General features: G+C 28.3%; 2 protein-coding genes across 4 annotated transcripts; both read right to left on the bottom strand.

The window, feature by feature from the left end:
- Window positions 1–1452: 1452 nt before the first annotated feature.
- LOC115719856 (5-methyltetrahydropteroyltriglutamate--homocysteine methyltransferase 1-like) lies at window positions 1453–18877 on the bottom strand. Its single transcript, XM_061109120.1, has 12 exons — window positions 18707–18877; window positions 16677–16941; window positions 15229–15389; window positions 4190–4225; window positions 3899–4036; window positions 3757–3809; window positions 3154–3502; window positions 2602–2682; window positions 2341–2507; window positions 2161–2242; window positions 1847–2127; window positions 1453–1763 (listed from the first exon to the last, which is right to left on the bottom strand). Exons 1-12 carry the CDS (start codon window positions 18875–18877, stop codon window positions 1583–1585), a joined length of 1965 nt encoding a protein of 654 aa, XP_060965103.1. The 3' UTR covers window positions 1453–1582.
- LOC115719896 (uncharacterized) lies at window positions 18560–21549 on the bottom strand. Of its 3 annotated transcripts, none has more exons than XM_061110055.1 (5): window positions 21493–21549; window positions 21269–21406; window positions 21064–21190; window positions 19064–19179; window positions 18560–18810 (listed from the first exon to the last, which is right to left on the bottom strand). In XM_061110055.1, the coding sequence occupies exons 1-4, from the start codon at window positions 21545–21547 to the stop codon at window positions 19143–19145; spliced, it is 357 nt and encodes a 118-aa protein (XP_060966038.1). In that variant the 5' UTR covers window positions 21548–21549; the 3' UTR covers window positions 18560–18810; window positions 19064–19142. The 3 variants fall into 3 exon arrangements, with proteins under 3 accessions (XP_060966038.1, XP_060966036.1, XP_060966037.1); XM_061110053.1 differs by having other exon boundaries at window positions 21064–21186; XM_061110054.1 differs by lacking the exon at window positions 18560–18810 and having other exon boundaries at window positions 18862–19179; window positions 21064–21186.
- Between the last annotated feature and the right edge of the window lie 9 nt (window positions 21550–21558).

The following is a 21558-nucleotide window of genomic DNA, read 5'->3' as shown; positions in this document are numbered from 1 at the left end:
TTTTTTTTTTTAAAAAAAAAGATTATACATATATAAACATAACGAAGATGCATCCGCACACCTATTTTTGCATCATATATAAAAGCCCCTAAATATAAATATATAAAAGAATTTTGTGGTTATCTTAAAAAATACAATCATTTAAATTTAAATAGTAAATTACACTCATGTATATAATATTTTCATGGTATAACATTTAAACTTTAATTTGTAATGATCAAATATTCAAAATTTATCAAAATATTGTAAACCATTTTAGGATCTCTAACTTTATAAGTAACATTAAATATTTAATTCGTCAAAGAAAAATAAATGGTATATAAGTGAGTGAAACTTAAAATATTATATATAGTAAGTAACTCACGGTTGAAAATCAAAATTACTCTATCCAAGTCATAATTCACACAAGAAAAAAATATTAAAAACTTATTTATCATTTTTTTTTATTGATTTAATGACACCAAAATCGTATTTATCTAATTACTAAAATTCTATTGTAAGGTTATAGCTTAGTTACTACTTGGTATAATATAAATCTCACAAATCACTCACATATGAGCAATGTAAGACAAATACACACAATTTTTTTTAAGATTTAATCACACTAAAATAGTATTTAATCTATAAAAAATATATATATTTATCCTACTTTATAATAATTCTACAATAAATTGGCCAATCTAATATATGTTCACAAAATCATTTTTATTTAATATACAAAAATTATATTTGAATAATTATTATTAGTATTTTTTCTTTTTGAAATCACTTGAATAATTATTTGAAGAAATGAATTTGAGTGCTTTTATGATTAAATGATAAAAAAAATTTATGGTAATTAAAAAAAAATTAAAGACATTTTTGTAATTTAGTATTGCCAACTTTTATATAGCTTATAGATTTTTCTGTATATAAAAATTAAAATTAAATAATTTAGAATATATATATATATATATATATATATTGAAATGAATAATTTAATCTAGACAAGTTACAATATAACAGATCATAAGATAGATTTGTAGGACAACTTGGAGTTGGATCAATATCAACCAGCTAAAAAAACACTATTATTCTTTATAGTTTCTCGTCACTTGTCCATATGTCACTCGTGTGTTTATTGGATAACAATTTTTAGTTTTGAGAGACTTTGATATTCTTTGATTAAAATAGGTTAAATAAATATTTTGGTTTAGTGTAATTATTCTGTTTTAATCACAAGTAGTATGAAGAGCCAAATTGTTCGTAATGAAATTGTTTCAAAGATTCAATATAAATACCAAAAATTGGACTCGTCCATGATCTTGTGTTGATCAATTTTAGGATTCTTACAAAATGAGGTTCTTCTTTGTTGTTGGGAGAACTTGTTAGTTTTTTGTACTAGTGTTTAATTAATTTAGTTTTCATTTTTCAATATGTTGGATGATGAATTCATAGTTTGAAAACTTTGAATTGAGTATTAATATTCTTTTCATTCTTCACTTCTTTCCAATCAATTCTTCCATGTAGAAACATGTAAGGAAAAAACAGATACAAGAGGATATATGATAAAATGCAACATCAAGGCTCTCCATTGAGCATTTCAAAAACTTCTACATTTACAGAATGTTAGTCTCCAAGACAGCAAGCATCTTATTGATCCGGTCAGCGATTTCTTCTGCAGATGGGATCCTTGGTGAGTGGATGTCATACACACCACGGCCTTTTCAAGATCCTCAACTTCATCCTTAATCGCCAAAGCAATTTGATAGCAGGTCACAGACCTGAAAGCAAAAAGACATTAATTAGGGAAAAAGTAGAAAAAAAAGATAAATATCCAGAATATTAATTTATACTTGTATCTTACCTTGGTTGATCATTTCTAACGAAAGACCAATTCAAAATAGTTACAGGACCAGTGAGCATTCCTTTCATTGGGCGCTTAGTCAAACTCTGAGCTAATGAGGACCAAAAGACTGTCATGGCCTTAGGGCGACTAACATCACCATAGATGATAGGTGGCTTGACACAGCAAGATCCATAAGACTGAACCCACCCATTCACAGTGAAGGCAAAGCCAGATAATTGCTCTCCAAAGTACTCAACCATATCATTCCTCTGATTGACAAAGGAGAAGTTTAATAAGATCTTCATAAAAAGATATAAATGTGAAAACTATACATCAATGTCGAGTTCTTCTTGGAGCTTGATAACTTTGTTAATCTCCTCCTTGATCGCACTGACATAATTTTCTTCGGAGATTCTAATGTATACACCAATAACAGTTCAGTTAGTTCAAACAAAATCATTTAGAAATTTTTTAGGACAATTATAGCAATACTCAGCTAGCCAGGAGCTCACTTTTTAGCCTTGTATTCACGACGGACTCTTCTGAGATCCATGGTCTGAGGGAAGGATCCAATTGTGGTAGTTGGAAGAACGGGAAGGCTCAACTTTTTCTGCTGGGCATCCAGCCTGACACTCACATTTGTTGCTCGACGGAGGTCAGAGCCCTTCAAAGCAGCAGCCTTTAAAAGCAAAGAATTGCAGTCCAGAGTAAGAAAAAGATGATCACATCAAAACTATAGAACACAAGATGTTGAAGATTTAACATAGACTTACTGATTTTTGAACATGCTCATTTGTTACCCTAGGGGAAGATTTTCTTGAAGCTTGAGCTGCTGCATTGGCAGCAAAGAAAGCCTGGAGACAAATAAAAAATCAGACACTGAATTTATTCACTTGTATTGTAGAATTATATAGTAGGCCAGCACAAAAAGTTACATAAAAAAAAAATCATAAAGTAAAATCCAAGCTTGACTGATCATCACATGACACAACAAGACAGCGGCAACATTCATCATTACATTTATATGTAGTCCTGTTCATACAGTGTCTTCCTAGTTAGAGCTAAATAATAAAATTACGTAAAAATAATGAAAGGAATATCCCTATAAAAATTTATAGATTACAAAAGAGAGAGGGAAAAGAGCTCAAAACTAATAAATTAAATCCCAATTCCTCAAGAATCAGAAAGATATAAAAAAGTAGCAAGTTATTATGCAAATAATTTAACTAATAAGCTTGCAACTAAATTAAAAAGCCTATTAAGTATAATTTTCTGTCTCGAAAAATATTGAATAACAAATATAATATGTAGGGAGAAAAAAGCACCTCATCCTTGTGCCCAGACAATGCCTTAGCCAGGGCATTTACTTCAACTACTTTTTGAGCAGCAAATGCAAGCCATGACTTGATCTCCGCATCTAACTTAGTCTCATTCACAAGGTCAAAGCCATACCCAGCTACACCCTTTAGAGAGGTAAGTGTTTTGTATGCCTCGGCAGGAACATCAGCAAAATATGATTCAATTATAACATTCAAACCAGACAAAGATGACTCTAGTTCTGAGTAGGCACGAGTAAATGCTTGTAATTGGTGAGAATCAAGATCCTTCACAAGGGTGGGCTCATCAAACTGAATCCAAGTGGCACCAGCAGCCTTTAGTTCAGCCACAACCTCTCTGCATAGCATAGACCATTTTTGGTTGACAAAATTTAATACAAGATAACATTGAAAGAGGTAACGTCTGATAATAGTACCACTGTAACAAAATCGTAATATAAGGTACTTTTGCCGCCAGTTTTTTTAATTAAGTTCATACGTGTCACAATTATAAATATTAAGGGGGTTTTGCCACAGATATCCCTTTAATTACCATCTTACATAGATTGAAACTAGAGAATAAGGACTGAAGAGGACTAAATTAGCATGTACCTATTTATATGAAACAAATTGGATAATCCTTTCAAAATAAAACCATAAACAATCTAAGACAAGGAAAATATGATCAAGTTAGCAATTATAGATGAATACACAATTAATGAGTGTGAACAATAATAGGGAAAAAAAATTTTACCACGCAGCCTTCAGATTCTTGTTCAGAGGCAAGGTCTTGAAGAAACCATGACGCACTTCCATCATCACCAACTTCTTCCTTCAATTCTAATATCTCAAAGATCAAACTTTCATCCCGGGAAGGATCCACAAACACCTCCTTTAAACCCACAAAATTGTCAAGAAAAACAGTCAATAGTGCATAAATAAACAACATAAGAAAAAACAAATCTTTAATGCCCAGAAGCTTAAAATGAAAAATTGGGCATTCGAAGAAACGAAGTGAAAACTAGAAAGAAGCATAGCTCCTCACCTGATGATCAGAAACTTCTCGAATATTACTCACGTCCTGTACAATTATAGCACCCCAAATCCAAATCAATTTAAAAAAAATCTTTATGCTATGTTACGACACAGAAAATATTATACAGTTTTCAATCCTAAAAAAATCGAAAGCAACGAGTTAAAAAAACTTTCAATCACATCATAGAAAAAAATGCTACTAAGTCCATTAATCTCTTTCTAAAAAGACAAATGCAAGTAGAATATGGTTACCTTTCATGGATTTTACTAGGTGTTTAAATGATTTAAACCAACAAAACTAATTACAAAATTGTCAACTTTGCACGATAAAACTAATGAAAAATGCATAATATTGAAAGAGACATTATATCAAACACGTTGCGAGCAAAAATGCCAAAAAACAAATTAATTCCAAACTTGTATTGTATGATAAACCCAGCGAGCGTCAAGGAAGATAATCAAGCCCTATGAGAACTAATACCGAGCAATAACAAAAATTCATACATAAGGCACGAAGAGATAGACATAGAAAGAAAGAAAGAAAGGAAAAAAAAATACTGAAACGACATACATACATGATCTTAGAGGACGATGCAACTGCGCCGCCGCCGGTGAGTGGGTTCCTTGGTGGAGAGGGAAAAAGAGGTTTTTTTGTGTCTCTGAGTCTGTTGTGCAGTGAGATGAGGAGTGGAGAGTAGGATAGCATCTGAGATTGATTTTTACACTAACTGAGAAGAACAAGTTTTGATTTGGTTTAAGGAAGAAGAAATCCCATCCCTCCCACATGGACGAAACATAACTTTTTTAATATGTTTATATTGATTACTTTATACAATCCTATCGCCGGGTCCCTCCAGTCACGTGGGGCAAAGTAGTTGGGTTGCATCTAGCGTGGGACGTACAATCCTATTGCCGGGTCCACGCGTTGCAAACAACTATTTTTTATTACATCACTAAATAATATAAACAATTATTTTTTTTATTACACAAACTACCATATAATATTAATATTATAGTTTAATGTTGGTAAACAACTATTTCTTTTTAGGCTTTTTTTCACAACAAAAATAAAATTATTACAAAAAATGTGTAAAAGAAAATTATTTGAAAAATTTATACATTTTCAAAATTTATTACATAAAATCATACATTTTAATCATTAAATAATATAAATCATTAATGATTAAACTAATTACCATAAATAGATTATTATATTAATTAATGTTTATAATATTATTTTGTAATATTTTATCCTTATGTTTATTATATTAATGTTTTAAAAATTATTAATAATAAAACATGTTTATTAAAATTCAAAATAAAGAATTTTGTCAAATTAAGTAAATAAATAATAAACAATTTTATAAAAATAAACAAATTAAATATTTTTTTTTATTTAAGATAAATGTTTATTATCTATTTTAGTATGAATTAATATAACTTAATAATTTTTTTTCAATAAAATACAATATCAAAATTATAATCCTTAATGTATATAAATATAAATCAATGCTTAAAATTCTAAGAAATAAACATGACACGCAGAGTGATATAATAAACATATCTGAATATTATTATTTTGTTTATTAAATTAGTATGTTTAATAAATAAAAACAAAATAAACATATATATACAAAGTATTTTATATTATTAGTATGTTTATTATAATTGTAAATACAAAAATAAACATAGCCAATTTATACTATACTAAAATAAATATATTTTCTTTATATTGTGTCTATATATTTATTATTTTCTAATGAGTTAGTGGAAGAATTTTCTATTGAAATACAATTCTTACATCAAAAAATAAATAAATAAACAAACATAACTTTATAAACTCCAAATATTATTTAATTAGAAAAAATAAATAAAAATTATTAATAATAAAACATGTTTATTAAAATTCAAAATAAAGAATTCTGTAAAATTAACTAAATAAATAATAATCAGTTTTATAAAAATAAACAAATTAAATATTTTTTTATTAAAGAATAAATGTTTATTATCTATTTTAGTATGAATTATTATAATTTAATAAGTTTTTTTTCAATAAAATACAATATCAAAATTATAAACATTAATGTATATAAATATAAATCAATGCTTAAAATTCTAAAAAATAAACATGACACGCAGAGTGATATAATAAACATATCTGAATATTATTATTTTGTTTATTAAATTAGTATGTTTAATAAATAAAAACAAAATAAACATATATATACAAAGTATTTTATATTATTAGTATGTTTATTATAATTGTAAATATAAAAATAAACATAGCCAATTTATACTATACTAAAATAAATATATTTTCTTTTTATTGTGTCTATATATTTATTATTTTCTAATGAGTTAGTGGAAGAATTTTCTATTGAAATACAATTCTTACATCAAAAAATAAATAAATAAACAAACAAAACTTTATAAACTCTAAATATTATTTAATTAAAAAAAATAAATAAAAATTATTAATAATAAAACATGTTTATTAAAATTCAAAATAAAGAATTTTGTCAAATTAAGTAAATAAATAATAAACAGTTTTATAAAAATAAACAAATTAAATATTTTTTTTTATTAAAGATAAATGTTTATTATTTATTTTAGTATGAATTAATATAACTTAATAAGTTTTTTTTCAATAAAATACAATATCAAAATTATAAACATTAATGTATATAAATATAAATCAATGCTTAAAATTCTAAAAAATAAACATGACACGCAGAGTGATATAATAAACATATCTGAATATTATTATTTTGTTTATTAAATTAGTATGTTTAATAAATAAAAACAAAATAAACATATATATACAAAGTATTTTATATTATTAGTATGTTTATTATAATTGTAAATATAAAAATAAACATAGCCAATTTATACTATACTAAAATAAATATATTTTCTTTTTATTGTGTCTATATATTTATTATTTTCTAATGAGTTAGTGGAAGAATTTTCTATTGAAATACAATTCTTACATCAAAAAATAAATAAATAAACAAACAAAACTTTATAAACTCCAAATATTATTTAATTAGAAAAAATAAATAGGATACAATAAATGAATAAACAAAAAAGAAAGAAGAAGATAAACAGTTTTTTTTATATATTTATTTATTTTCTAAAAAAGAAACATGACACTAATATAATAAACCTATGTGAATATTATTATTTTGTTTATTAAATTAGTATGTTTAATTAATAGAAAATAAAATAAACATATATACATACAAAATATTTCCAAAGATTTTTCAAACAAAATATCATAATATATATATTATGAATATTAAATTAAACAACATAATAGCAGTACTAATCTCATAATATATAGGGCATATATGACATATTTTAATAAAAAAATCATGATTATATAAGTATTGAGTTTGAAAAATATACCATGCAATTATTAATGTACAGATTATATACGTGATATTAGTAATATTCTAATACAAATTTTATTATTAATGTACATATTATATACATGATATTATATACCATGCCTAATACAAATTTTATTATTTATTAGTAATATTCTAATATTGATTATGGTTTGAAAGCTTACTCATTAAATGTTGTACAATTTAGCCATACAAATAATTAAAAAACGGATAAAATTGAATTATGGTAATCATTCTCATTAAATCCATCCAATATAATTAAATTAAGAATTTGTATGATTTTATGTAAAAATGTTTTCAAATGTGTACATTGTGACAATTAATTTTTTTTGCACATTTTTTTGTAATTATTTAAGAAAATGTATACACTTATGTAAAATGCCTTTCTTTTTATTACACAAAGCACCGTATAATATTCATATGGCTAATAAGTAATTTTTCCCCCGAATTTTGACATATACCAAATTATGCTTCTTGAATTTTTTTGGCCGTTAAAAATTCCTCCTGAACTATTGAGATTGTTAGATTTAAGGACTTTTATCTAAAATTTTCATCTATGTTAGAATTTTTTTACTAAAATTAGACAAAAGTCCTTAAATCTAACAATCTTAATAGTTCAGGGGAAATTTTTAACGGCCAAAAAAGTTCGGGGGGCATGACTTAGTACATGTCAAAGTTCGGGGAGAAAAATTGATAATTAACCTATTAATATTATAATTTAATTTTGGGGCCAACCCTAGGGAGTAGAGGTGTTGGCTTAGGCATGCATACGACCAACGATTCATCATAAAGAAATACTAATTACAATTTCTTAGTCAATCTTCACGTCCGAAATCACATGCCGAAATATTTTATTTCAAATTTTTTTCATAGTGGTATTCGTTATATTTACAATATCATCCCTGTAAATTTTTGAAAATTCCGAATAGTTTACAGTAGCAAAAAAAGAGTTCCTGATATTCCAGTTTACCACGCGCGTTCAAAAAACTTCAAACGTATTTTCGGCACTGTAAACTATTCAAAAAATTTCAAAAATTTACAGGGATGATATTGTAAGCATAACAAATACCCCCGTGAAAAAAAATTGGAAAAAAAATATTCCGACATGTATTTTTGGGCATGGAAATTAACTTAGAGATTGTAACAGAAGGTTGATGGTAGCACTCCTCTTCATAATAAAGCACAATTTCTTGCAAACAACTAAATTTTGTATTACATAAAGCACTATATAATATTAATATTATAGTTTAATTTTGGGTAAAACAATAAACAAATATTAAATGAATAAAAAAAATATAAAATTACATAAAAATTATAAGGGATATTTGCAGCAAAAGTCCTTTAAAAATTTACTTTGATTGAGATTAATCCCTAACCACAAAAAATAGCGGCAATAGTCCTCAAAGTCGTACTTTTTGTAAGTCCGTTAGTCCCAACTTTAAAAGATATGTTCACTTATTCAAAATTGACACATGTCCAATTATTATTGGTCTAAATTATAATTTTAATTTTAAAAAAATTATAATAAAAATAAATAAATTATTTAAAATTTTTAAAATAATTTTTTTTCTTTTTTCTCTTCCTTGTCTTCTTCATCTCCAGCCACATGCCAATCCCCGCCACCAGCCACCCCAACCCTCACGGCAGCCTCCCCAACCCTCGTGGCAGCCACACAATTGCTTAGTTTTGCCAATGCTCGAGAACCCCAAAGCCCCAAATCTCTCTCTCATTCTCCCTCTCCTTGATCGTGCCAGAGCTTTGGAATGTTCTTCCATCGTCGACGAGATCTGAGCAGACAAGTTACAAATTAATACTTGTTGAGAAAATTATTAAAGGTGTAATGAAATTTGAGCATCATAGTTTCTTCATTTATATAGTTTTCTGCAAGAAGCATGTTAATAAATTTAATTATATAAGCAAAGTTATCCACTAATAGCAGCTTTTAGTATTATATTACCGCCCTCAAATTTCAACTTTTAATATTGTAGAAGATGATACGGTCATTTTGCAACCCATCTAGATGTTTTAGCAATCTTAATAGTTAAATCTAATTCCTAATGCATTGTTTATATGCACCATCCAATATAAGAGTAAAGATGCAGCGTGAGATCCCATATCCTAGACAAGCCAACCATAAATTATTTGAATTGCTAATATTAATTTGTATACCCCTAAAAAATATATTTAAATGCACTTCATTGCATTTCTTGCTCTAAATTTTTGGTAATTCAATTAATCTTTCTTGGGTGAAAAGGAGGATATCTCGATCGATGAAGAGAAGGAGAAAATACCATATGACCCAATATATTTGACAATCAGGCCCAACCCTAATGGTGTGCAGGCAGACCTACTGCACAGGGCCCACGCAAGAAAAGGGCCCAATTTTGTTATTATTATTTTTTTTTTTGATAAGCTCCCTCCCTTGGTCATTGCAAAAGCCCATTTAATAGGGATCATTAATTGAGAGACGTTGGTCTTATCTCTCTCATTCTTCTCCTTCCCAACAAAAGCTCATTAATTTTTAACCTTTTTAATTTTTTTTTATAAACCAAGTATTAGACTATTAGTCAATTAAGTACCAAATTTCCTAGTTTTTAATAAACTAACGGTACCAAATTTATTAATACCATTTAATTAATTTTTTTAAAACTTTTGTATTCACCTACTATATATATATATATATATCCCATTTTAAGCTTTTTCATCCACATCAAAAATCAAAATTGTTTATGAGAATTGAGAAGAAAGATATTAGATATATTTTATTATCATCTATATTTTTAGTTTTTTTTTTATATATATATAAAAAAAAAGAATTGAAGAATAATATCATTCATTGGAATTTTTTGAGGCAAATTTATCAACGGTTAATAGAAGGTATGTATTTGATATTTATTCTTTGTTCATTGTATCTATATTGTTTATTATTTTTAATTTCAAATCTGTATATTTGTTATATTTGATCTCACTTTTTATGATTAACAGTGTAGTTAATATTAGTAGTTAGCTAGTTTTTTTTCTTTGTCTTTTTACCTTTTATTTTTTAAAAAAACTAAATATACTTATTTACGTATTTAATGCTGAAACTAATAGAGAAAAAAAAGTATGTAATATGTATTATACCTATTTACATATTTACATAATGTATATGTTGTAATTCACCATTGTTTAATACTGTCAATCAATCATATTTTTGTAAATTTTTTTTAATTGAGATTAATTGTTATTTAGTTAATTATTATTTATTAGTACAATAACTTTATTCTAAAAATATCATTACATAAATCAGAAAATCAATTTTAAATGAGCATTGGCCAATTGGTGACGGCAAATTTTCACAATTTGAAGTTTTAAACTTTGAAGACGGAATTAGCAGCAAATATCATGTTTTTTCATCCCTTTTTGAACTTTTAAATTAATAATTATTATTATCTTGATTGTTCTTTGAAATATTATATTAGTTGTTGCTATTACTTTGTCTCATAAAATTAAAAAATATGAGTCTGGGTATGAAAAACGTAAGAAAAAGAAAAAAATTGAGGAGTTAACGCAATCTCAAAGAGGAGCTCTTGATAAATTCATTATAAAAGAACCACAAGTTTCTTTTGAAAATCATAATCATAATGTTGTTGATACTGAAATTTCTGAAAATATGTTGCCTATTATTGAGAATCATAGTGAAAATGATAATGTAGAAATAAGAAGTGACATGCCTATTGAAAATGATAATGTGGAAAATAAAGATGATGTGCCTATTGAAAATGATAATCTAGAAAATCAAAATTTTGATTATAAAAATTGTGATGATGACCATTTGAATAATTCACTCGAAAATAAAATTTTAGAGGATAATAATAATCTTTGAGCAAACAAACTCATTTAAAAATTTACTTGACACATTTGATCCAAGAAATTGGGATGCTCTTGATCCAAAAATGATTGATTTATTTGTTAAAAATTATTTAAGTAAACATTTCTCTTTTTATGTCATGATTATTTAAAATCGTTATTATCATTGTATACTTTGTCACTATTGTTATTTCTAATAAATTTATTTAACACATAATAAAAATTAAACAATGAGTTATAACTACGTAATTTATACATAATTTTTTGAAATATTTAGTTATATAAAATAGATCTAGAAATATTAAAAAATTTGTAAAGAAACTCACTATCCAATGTTGAATCTATAAATTGATTGAGAACTTATTATATAATATTTGTTATTATATTTTGTACTTTTTAATTATTCCTAGTGAAAAGTCACACGTGCACGTGAAATATTTATGACTATATTAATATAAGAAATGTTAAAAGTATTGATAATACTTAACGATATTGTAATGTATTATACCACTATTAATATGATTACTGGATCTCATATAATTTAATTTAATAATTATTATCAAAAATCATTAATCTGTAAGGCAAAACTATCTCTACTCACATAATATATAAAGAGAAGCTCTCAATACACCAAAATAATTGGTTACACAATTTATGTTCCTATCGTATTTTCAGTACGTAAAATAATTTCATTTTATTTTATTGTACTACACTTTAGTTATTTAATATATTCTGTATATTTTAAATAATTTATTGTATTGAAAAATATAGTTTAAATATTTTTTTTGTACTCGTATTAATTTTAATACAAGAGTGAAACAAATTGTTGAACTAAATTTAAAAAAAAAATAAATTATTAAAATTTTATTAAAAATTTGCGAGATATTTTAAATAATTGCAATGTACATTGTTATTTTTTTTTTTTTTTAAAAAAAAAAGATTATACATATATAAACATAACAAAGATGCATCACACACCTATTTTTGCATCATATATATAAACCCCTAAATATAAATATATAAAAGAATTTTGTGGTTATCTTAAGAAATGCAATCATTTAAATTTAAATAGTAAATTACACTCATGTATATAATATTTTCATAGTATAACATCTAAATTTTAATTTGTAATAATCAATTATTCAAAATTTATCAAAATATTGTAAACCATTTTAGGATCTCTAACTTGATAAGTAACATTAAATATTTAATTCGTCAAAGAAAAATAAATGGTATAGTAAGTAACTCACAGTTGAAAAGCAAAATTATTCTATCCAAGTCATAATTCACAAAAGAAAAAAATATAAAAAACTTATTTATCATTTTTTTTATAGATTTAATGACACCAAAATAGTATTTATCTAATTACTAAAATTCTATTGTAAGGTTATAGCTTAGTTACTACTTGGTATAATATAAATCTCACAAATCACTCACATATGAGCAATGTAAGACAAATACACACAATTTTTTTTTAAGATTTAATCACACTAAAATAGTATTTAATCTATAAAAAATATATATATTATTATGAAATATTAGTATTATGTAATATTATAATTTAGAGAAAGAAAATAGAGAAGAGATGAGAATTTTCTGAGTGTTTTATTCCAATAAGTGATCTCCTATTTATATACATACAAGAGTCAAATATTAAGAAACTAAGAAAAAGGGAAACTAAGAAAAAAGGATTGTTGATTACGTTAATGGTAATAAATAAAAAATTTAGACATCCACATAATTAATAAGTTGTGACCCACAATTATTAGAATAGAATAATCCTTTATCAATAGTACCCTGGAGATAGCGAAGTATGTGCTTAATCCCTTTCCAATGTCTATATGTTGGAGCAGAACTAAATCTTGCTAATAAATTGACAGTAAGCTATATCAGGTCTTGTACAATTAGCAAGATACATCAATGCTCCTATTGCACTAAGATATGGTACTTCTGGACCAAGGAGCTCTTCATGTTCTTCTCTAGGTCGAAAATGATCTTTTTCTACATCAAGTGACCTAACTATCATTGGGCTACTCAATGGGTGTGATTTATCCATATAAAACCGTCTCAAAATCTTTTCAGTATATGTTGACAGATGAATGAAAATTCCACATTTTAAATGCTCAATTTGTAGACCAAGACAAAATTTTATTTTTCCTAAATCTTTCATTTCGAACTCTTTCTTTAGATATTCCACCAAAGTTTTTCAAGAGTTCCAATAATATTCAAATCATCAACATATACAGCAATAATAGCAAACTCAGGACTTGAACTTTTTATAAAAACACATGGGCAAAGAGGATTATTTTTATATCCTTCTTTTAATAAATATTCACTAAGTCAGTTGTACCACATGCGTCCTGATTGTTTTAATCCATACAATGATCTTTGTAATTTAATTGAGCACATTTCTCGATTGCTTGAATTATATGCATCAGGCATCTTAAATCCTTCAGGGATCTTCATGTAAATATCACTATCTAATGATCCATATAAATAAGCTGTGACTGCATCCATTAATCGCATATCGAGTTTTTCACTCACAGCCAGGCTAACCAAATATCTTAATGTTATTGCATCCACCACAGGAGAATAGTCTCCTCATAATCAATACCTGGCCTTTGAGAAAAACCTTGAGCTACCAGTCTTGCTTTGTATCTCACAACTTCATTTTTCTCATTTCTTTTACGTAAACATACCCATTTGTATCCAACGGGTTTCACACCTTCAGGTGTTTGGACTATAGGTCCAAATACTTTGCGTTTAGCAAGTGAATTCAATTTTGCTTGAATTGCTTCTTTCCATTTTGGCCAATCTTTTCTATTTTGACATTCTTTGATAGATTTAGGTTCAAGATCCTCGTTTTCATTTATAATTTCTAGCGCTACATTATAAGCAAAAATATTGTCGACAATTACTTCGAGTCGGTTCCATTCTTTTCCTGTATTGACATAATTTATTGAGATCTCATTATTGCTAATATTTTCGAATTTTCGAATCTCTTCAAGAGATTTGTTTATGTCAACATCTTCCTCGAAATTTTCAGCCTCTTCATTAGGGCCATCTTGATTATTTGCTCCCTTTCTTTTTCAAGGATTTTTATCTTTGGAACCGACTGGTCTACCACGTTTCAAACGTGCTTTAGAATCATTAATTAATTCTCCTTCTGGGACTTCAATTCGAATTGGAACATTTTAAGCTGGAATATGTGATTTTGTAATTTTCTTTGGGTCAGTGAATGCATTTGGTAATTGATTTGTAATATTTTGTAAATGAATTATTCTTTGAACTTCAAGTTCACATTAATTTGTACGAGGATCAAATTGAGATAATGATTGTGCATTCCATATAATTTCTTTTTCCAGCTGTTTCTTTTCCCCTCCCCCTAAAGCTGGGAAACTTGTCTCATCAAAATGACAATCATCAAAACGTGTTGTAAATACATCTCCAGTTGTGGGTTCGAGATATTTAATGATAGATGGAGATTCATACCCAACATATATTCCCAGCCTCCTTTGAGGACCCATCTTTGTTCGTTGTGGTGGAGCAATCAGAACATATACTGTACAACCAAAGATTCTTAGATGGGAAATATTTGGCTCCTGACCGAAAGCCAATTGTAGTAGGAGAACTTGTGATATGATGTTGGCCTAATGCGTACAAGTGCCGCAGCATGTAAAATAGCATGTCCCCAAGCTATAATTGGGAGTTTTGTTCTCATAAGTAATGGTCTTGCGATTAATTGGAGGTGCTTAATAAATGATTCTGCTAGATCATTTTGTGTATGTACATGAGCAACAGGATGTTCAACATTTATCCCTATTGACATACAATAATCATTAAGAGCCTGTGATGTAAATTCACCAGGATTATCAAGACGGATTGTCTTGATTGCATAGTCTGGGAATTGTGCTCGTAATCGGATTATTTGAGCAAGCAATCTTGCAAATGCTACATTACGAGTAGATATAAGCAAACATGTGACCATCTAGTTGATGCATCTATCAATACCATAAAATATCTGAATGGTCCACATGGTGGGCAAATAGGCCCACATATGTCGCCCTGAATTCATTCAAGAAATCTAGGGGATTCAATTCCAACCTTTACCGGTGAGGGCTTAATGATTAACTTTCCTTGAGAACAAGCAGCACATGAGAACTCATTGGATAAAAGAATCTTTTGGTTCTTCAATGGATGACCATGTGAGTTCTCTATTATTCTACGCATCATAATTGAACCGGGATGGCCTAACCGGTCATGCCAAATAACAAATAAATTTTTCTGGTTTGTTAACTTCTCGTTCACAATAACATGAGTTTCTATTGTACTTATACGTGTAACGTACAAACCTGAAGACAAACCAGGTAAGTTTTCTAATATGCATTTTTTTCTTGAAACAATAGATGTAATGCAAAGATATTCAAAATTATTTTCATCTATTGTCTTAATATGATATCCATTACGACGTATATCTTTGAAACTCAACAGATTCCTTTTTGATTTGGTGGATAATAAGGTATCATCTATAATAATTTTTGTTCATCTAGGCATCAATATAATGGCTCTTCCGGAGCCTTCAATTAAATTTGCGATTTTCGATATTGTATTAACATTTGCCTTCATTCTTGATAAATTTGAAAAATATTTATCACTTCTAAGTATTGTATGAGTGGTTGCGCTATCCACCAAACACATATCATCACCATTATTTGTAGAATCATGTATAGAATGACAAATGTCCATTACTTCATTAACAAAAAAAAAACATAATAAGTTCAAAATATAAATGCTTAAATAATAAAAGTTCATTACATGCCAAATAAAATAAACACCTTAAAGTAAATAAATGATAATAATAAAAAAAAAACATAACAAAGAAAAGTGACTAATTGTGGACATTCCCATCTCCATTATCGATATTCATGTTGTTATTAATGAGATCTTCATTAAAAAAATTTGCAACATCTAAGTGTGTAATATCCAAAGGCTCTTTGAGAAAACCATCATCTTGATAGGCAAAATTTGCTTCTATTTTCTCCTTTCCTTTCACGGATGCTTGATAAAGATCAACAAGGTGTTTTGCCGTACGACAGGCACGTGCCCAGTGTCCTTTTATTCCACATCTGGAACATAAATTTTCAGAATTTCTATGATTATTATTTTGAGGACCTTTTCCCTTGTTCTCAGTAGTTGTGCTTTTCATTGGAGTATATGAATTTTTATTTTGACCATTACGATGCCAAACATTGCTTCGACCGCGATCGCGACCACGACCACGACTTTGATTATGGTCACGACCACGTCTATTACTTCGATTATGATCACGACTACAACTATAATTATGATTGTCAACAATTGTAGCATTCACTTCAAGGAATGGAGTGGACCCAGTTGGGCGAGATTCATGATTTTTCATCAAAAGTTCATTATTCTGCTCAGCTACTAGAAGATATGAAATCAATTCTGAATATTTTTTAAAATTTTGCTCTCTATATTGCTGCTGCAGGAGCACATTAGAGGCATGAAAAGTAGTATATGTTTTTTCTAACATTTCATAGTCAGTAACTTTTTCTCCACACAACATTAATTTAGAAGTGATATTAAACATTGCAGAGTTATAATCACTTACTGATTTAAAATCTTGCAACCTCAGGTGCAACAAATCATTCATAGCCTTTGGCAATATGACAGTTTTTTGATGGCCATATCTTTCTTTCAAATTTTGTCAAAGCACAAGAGGATCTTTTACAGTTAGATATTCAGATTTTAACCCCTCATGGAGATGATGGCGAAGGAAAATCATAGCCTTGGCCTTATTTTGTTTTGTTTCAGTATTTTGATCTTTGATGGTGTCTCCAAGACCCATAGCATCTAAATGGATTTCAGCATCAAGAATCCATGACAAATAGTTTTTTCCAGAAATATCAAGTGCCACAAAATCAAGTTTTGCAAGGTTTGCCATGGAGAAAACTATATCAATATAAAGTGTAAATTATTAGACATATACATACATTTTGGAAAAAAAATACAACAAAATATAGTACAATATAGAATAAGATAATAAGATTAAACAATATAATATGATAAACAAATCAACACACATATATAATATATATATAAGCATCTATATAAATATATATAAGCATAAACATATATTGTATAAATATTAATTCATTAAAAAAATGGCTAACTCGAATGTGTTTCAGTCATATGAGTATATATATAAATATATATATGTAGTGTATCATGACTTTGAAGCAATTCGAGATCACATAACAAAAACATTGTCATACCTTGGTCTCGTGCTGATAACGTATTATGAAATATTAGTATTATGTAATATTATAATTTAGAGAAAGAAAATAGAGAAGAGATGAGAATTTTCTGAGTGTTTTATTCCATTAGGTGATCTCCTATTTATACACATACAAGAGTCAAATATTAAGAAATTAAGAAAAAAGAAAACTAAAAAAAAGGGAATGTTGATTACATTAATAGTAATAAATAAAAGATTTGGACATCACATAATTAATAATATTTATAACATATATATATACTAGGTAGAAGTTACGTACCGAAGCACGTAAATATTAATTTTATTTAAAATTTAATTATTTATTTAAAAAATTACAAGAATTACAATAATAATAATTTATATTTGTTCAATTAAGAAAAACAATAATAATTATATAAATACATATTTATTCTTTTATTCCAATAGAAAGAGAGAGAATGCACAAATAGATGTGAAACTAAAATCTATGCTTTCTGAGCCAAATATATATTGGGAAGAAAATAAAGAAAAAAAAAAGTGGGGGTGGGGGAACAAGAGAATTACATTACATGATAAGCTAGCTAATAACACTCATACATCAGACACTTATATAGAATGTTATTACATGGATAATTATGTTAGACTATAATCTAACAATCTTTGAAGTTGTTACAAAGGATATATTAGACTATAATCTAACTTCATCAACTTGTAGTAGTTAGAGGAAAGAAGATGAATCCTTGTTTATATTCCCACTTTAAGGTCAGTTTTTCTTTTTATTTTTTTCCTCTTCTCATTAACCGCATTCATTCGCATTCTCATTCTCATTTCAAATTCTCCGATCGGAAAGAACGATTCAGGAAATAATTTTATTTTTAACAAAACAACCGGAATAGGTTTCAATAAATAGCAAACAAGATTGATTATACAATTTTTACAAGCCTTATTACAGTTCCCTGAATCAGAATCATTACTCAGAATCATTACTTACCGCTTGCATTAGTCCACTTATTTCGGAATCCTTGAGATTTGCATCTACCTTTTCCAAACCATTCTTTAGTTCCTCAAGAGTGATCTGTCCACTATTATCGACATCTATGGACAACAATTGCAAGTCATGCACTAAAGAATAGAATGCCCTAAACATAATCAAAATGTACATTTTTTCTCTATGGACATGGATCGTAGTATAATAATCGTACCTTAATTGCAATACATGCTTGTGCTTTGCAATAAATATAAATGGAAATAAAAAAGCTAACCAATAGTAATTTAATGAATGATTAACCTTATGTACACATCTTAAACTGCTATAATTATATAGTTTAGTTGACTGATAAATACTCACCCTAATGGCTATTTTCTTCAGCTTGTTCATAGTAGAGAATTGTTTCAAGCGCTATAAAACAGCGGAATCAAGAGGTTTGTCAGGAGCAACACCACCAACTTGAACCCAAGGGTGGCCTACGACATAATAGAAGCATTAAAACAAATATGTGAAGCCTAGTTTTAAGTTAGAAGAACATATTATTTGGAATGAAAAAAAAAACTATAAGTCGTCATATTTTAAATGGGAAAAGCTACTACTAATGCTCAAATCACCACATTCTAGTTTATACCATTAGAATTTTTAAAAAGGAGGGTCAGAACTCTAGATCATAAAACAATTCATATTGCATATTTCTTTTACTTTATGATAAAAAAAAAAATCATGCCAGTGTCAAATGATATTGCTTATTTAGACTAAAAAGATGCATCTATACAATAGAAAAATAAAATGTATGACTATGGATGCTAAACAAATTAAGTCACCTGACATAATAATCAATCAAGACCATTAACTTACTAAGAACTTCATGGGCCGTAAGCCGCTTCTTAGGGTCCCTTACAAGCATTCTTCGAACAAGATCCTTTGCACTTTCAGATATGCTAGGCCATGGTTCAGAGATAAAATCGAGTTCTCCCCTTAAAACCTGCTCAAATATTCCTTGCTCCAATTCTGATTGATCCATTAAAAAGCAGGTACAATCGATATAAGTCCACAACTATGGATGATTAATGAATTTGTAAAACAACAAGATATGAAACATAAGATCCTTACCATCCCAAAATGGGGGCACTCCACTATGTAAAATATAAATGATTACCCCAGCGCTCCAAACATCACATTCTGGACCATAATGCTTCCGTAACACTTTTGGGACGACATAGTAAGGACTACCGACCCATGTAGCAGAAAGGTCCATCTTCACTTCCTCTTTCGAACTATTTTGGTTTCCATCCACTTTCTTGTAATTTCCTTGACTGCATTTCCCATACACCAGATCATACCATTAGAGATAAGAAGAATGAAAAAAAAAAACGTGAATATAGACATTTTCCTTATAGAGAAAATGTCAAGTATGTGAGAAAGGCTATTTACAATGCCATTTTGCAAAAATGCCCCATACATACCATTCTTTGCTTTTTCTCTAAACGTTGTTTCTCAGCATTTGCCTTCTCATATTCTCCATTCTCCAAATGTTGTTGGTCTGGTCTAAGCCTGGAATCCGTAGGATATATAAAATAGAAAGACATAATACATATTGTTGCCCCTGTCACCATTAACATAATACATGCTTTCATCCCACTTTCCAAATATTGTAGCAACTTTTTTCCCCATAAGATCTTCAGCAAATCCATGAACCTGTATTTGTATTACATCATCAGATAAGAACGAATCTGTTAAATATGGTAGAGAATTGAAGAGCTAGACTAAAACATATATACTAATAAGAAAATTGAAATCTAAACGTGAAACTAACATTAGAAATAGAATGGAGCAGAGAAAATGAAGCTGGGTAAGAATCACAATGTAATGATTAATTCTTCGGTTTTCTTCTAATGAAACTTCAATTAAAAAGAAAAAAAATTCAAGGCTGCTAATGGCAAGTTTTAAAGGCTGCGAAAAGCCAAGACAAAAGAAAAAACCACCACAGTGGTCCATATATAATTTTAAACTGAATTAATAAGTTCATCGCGAGAATCTTTAGCCATTGTTCATAAGTTCATTTACTAACAAGCCAGAAGACAAAGAATCTCCCTAATAAATGTCATGTGAAACGATTAAAATCACTTTTGGTACATTCAAAATCCCAATAGATGATTTCCTAATAGGAAAAAATTCAACAATAACCCAGTTATCAAAATTCATTATTTCTTAATTTTCGGGTCCAAATTCATGAATAAACATAACTCTGTTAATAAGTACCTCCATTCTTCATACATGAAGAAAGAAAGAAAGAAAAATCAGACACCCAAACACAGAGTCAAGCAAAGTAAAGGAAAATAAAAAGGTAGAAAGAGTACCCCACGAATAAGGTGAGGGGAAGTGAGAAGGCATTTGGCGCTCCATAGAGGATCGTTGAGGTCCGCGCCATGGCGTTCGAGCTCTGTGGCGAGTCCGCCGTCGATAACGGCGGCACCGCCGGACTTCCTGAGAAACTCCGTCATAAGAGATGTATTTATTCAACGATGAAACAAAGAGAATGCAAATGAGAAAGGAAATACAAACCCAATACACCATTGTCGATCGAAGCTCTCTCTCTCTTTACTCTGCTGATTTTGTTTCTCTCTCTAGCTTCTGAGAAAAGCTTCTCTCCGAGCAAGTCCGATAATTTATGGTTATTGAACAAAACAGTGGTAGTGTACCCTAGAGAGAAGAAATTAGCAAGATTGAAAGATAGGTCTTTTTGAATGGGGAAGCAAGTGTGAAATATGATATGAAATTAATAATACCTGTTCCGGCTATGACGAGGATCTTGGAAAAACCTATACCGGAGTGCAAAGCCATAGCTGCATTTG

Source organism: Cannabis sativa, chromosome 2 (assembly GCF_029168945.1).
Source record: "Cannabis sativa cultivar Pink pepper isolate KNU-18-1 chromosome 2, ASM2916894v1, whole genome shotgun sequence".
Lineage (NCBI taxonomy): Eukaryota > Viridiplantae > Streptophyta > Magnoliopsida > Rosales > Cannabaceae > Cannabis > Cannabis sativa.
The sequence above is the reverse complement of the archived record's forward strand: the minus strand, read 5'-3'. Positions and strand labels throughout refer to the sequence as shown.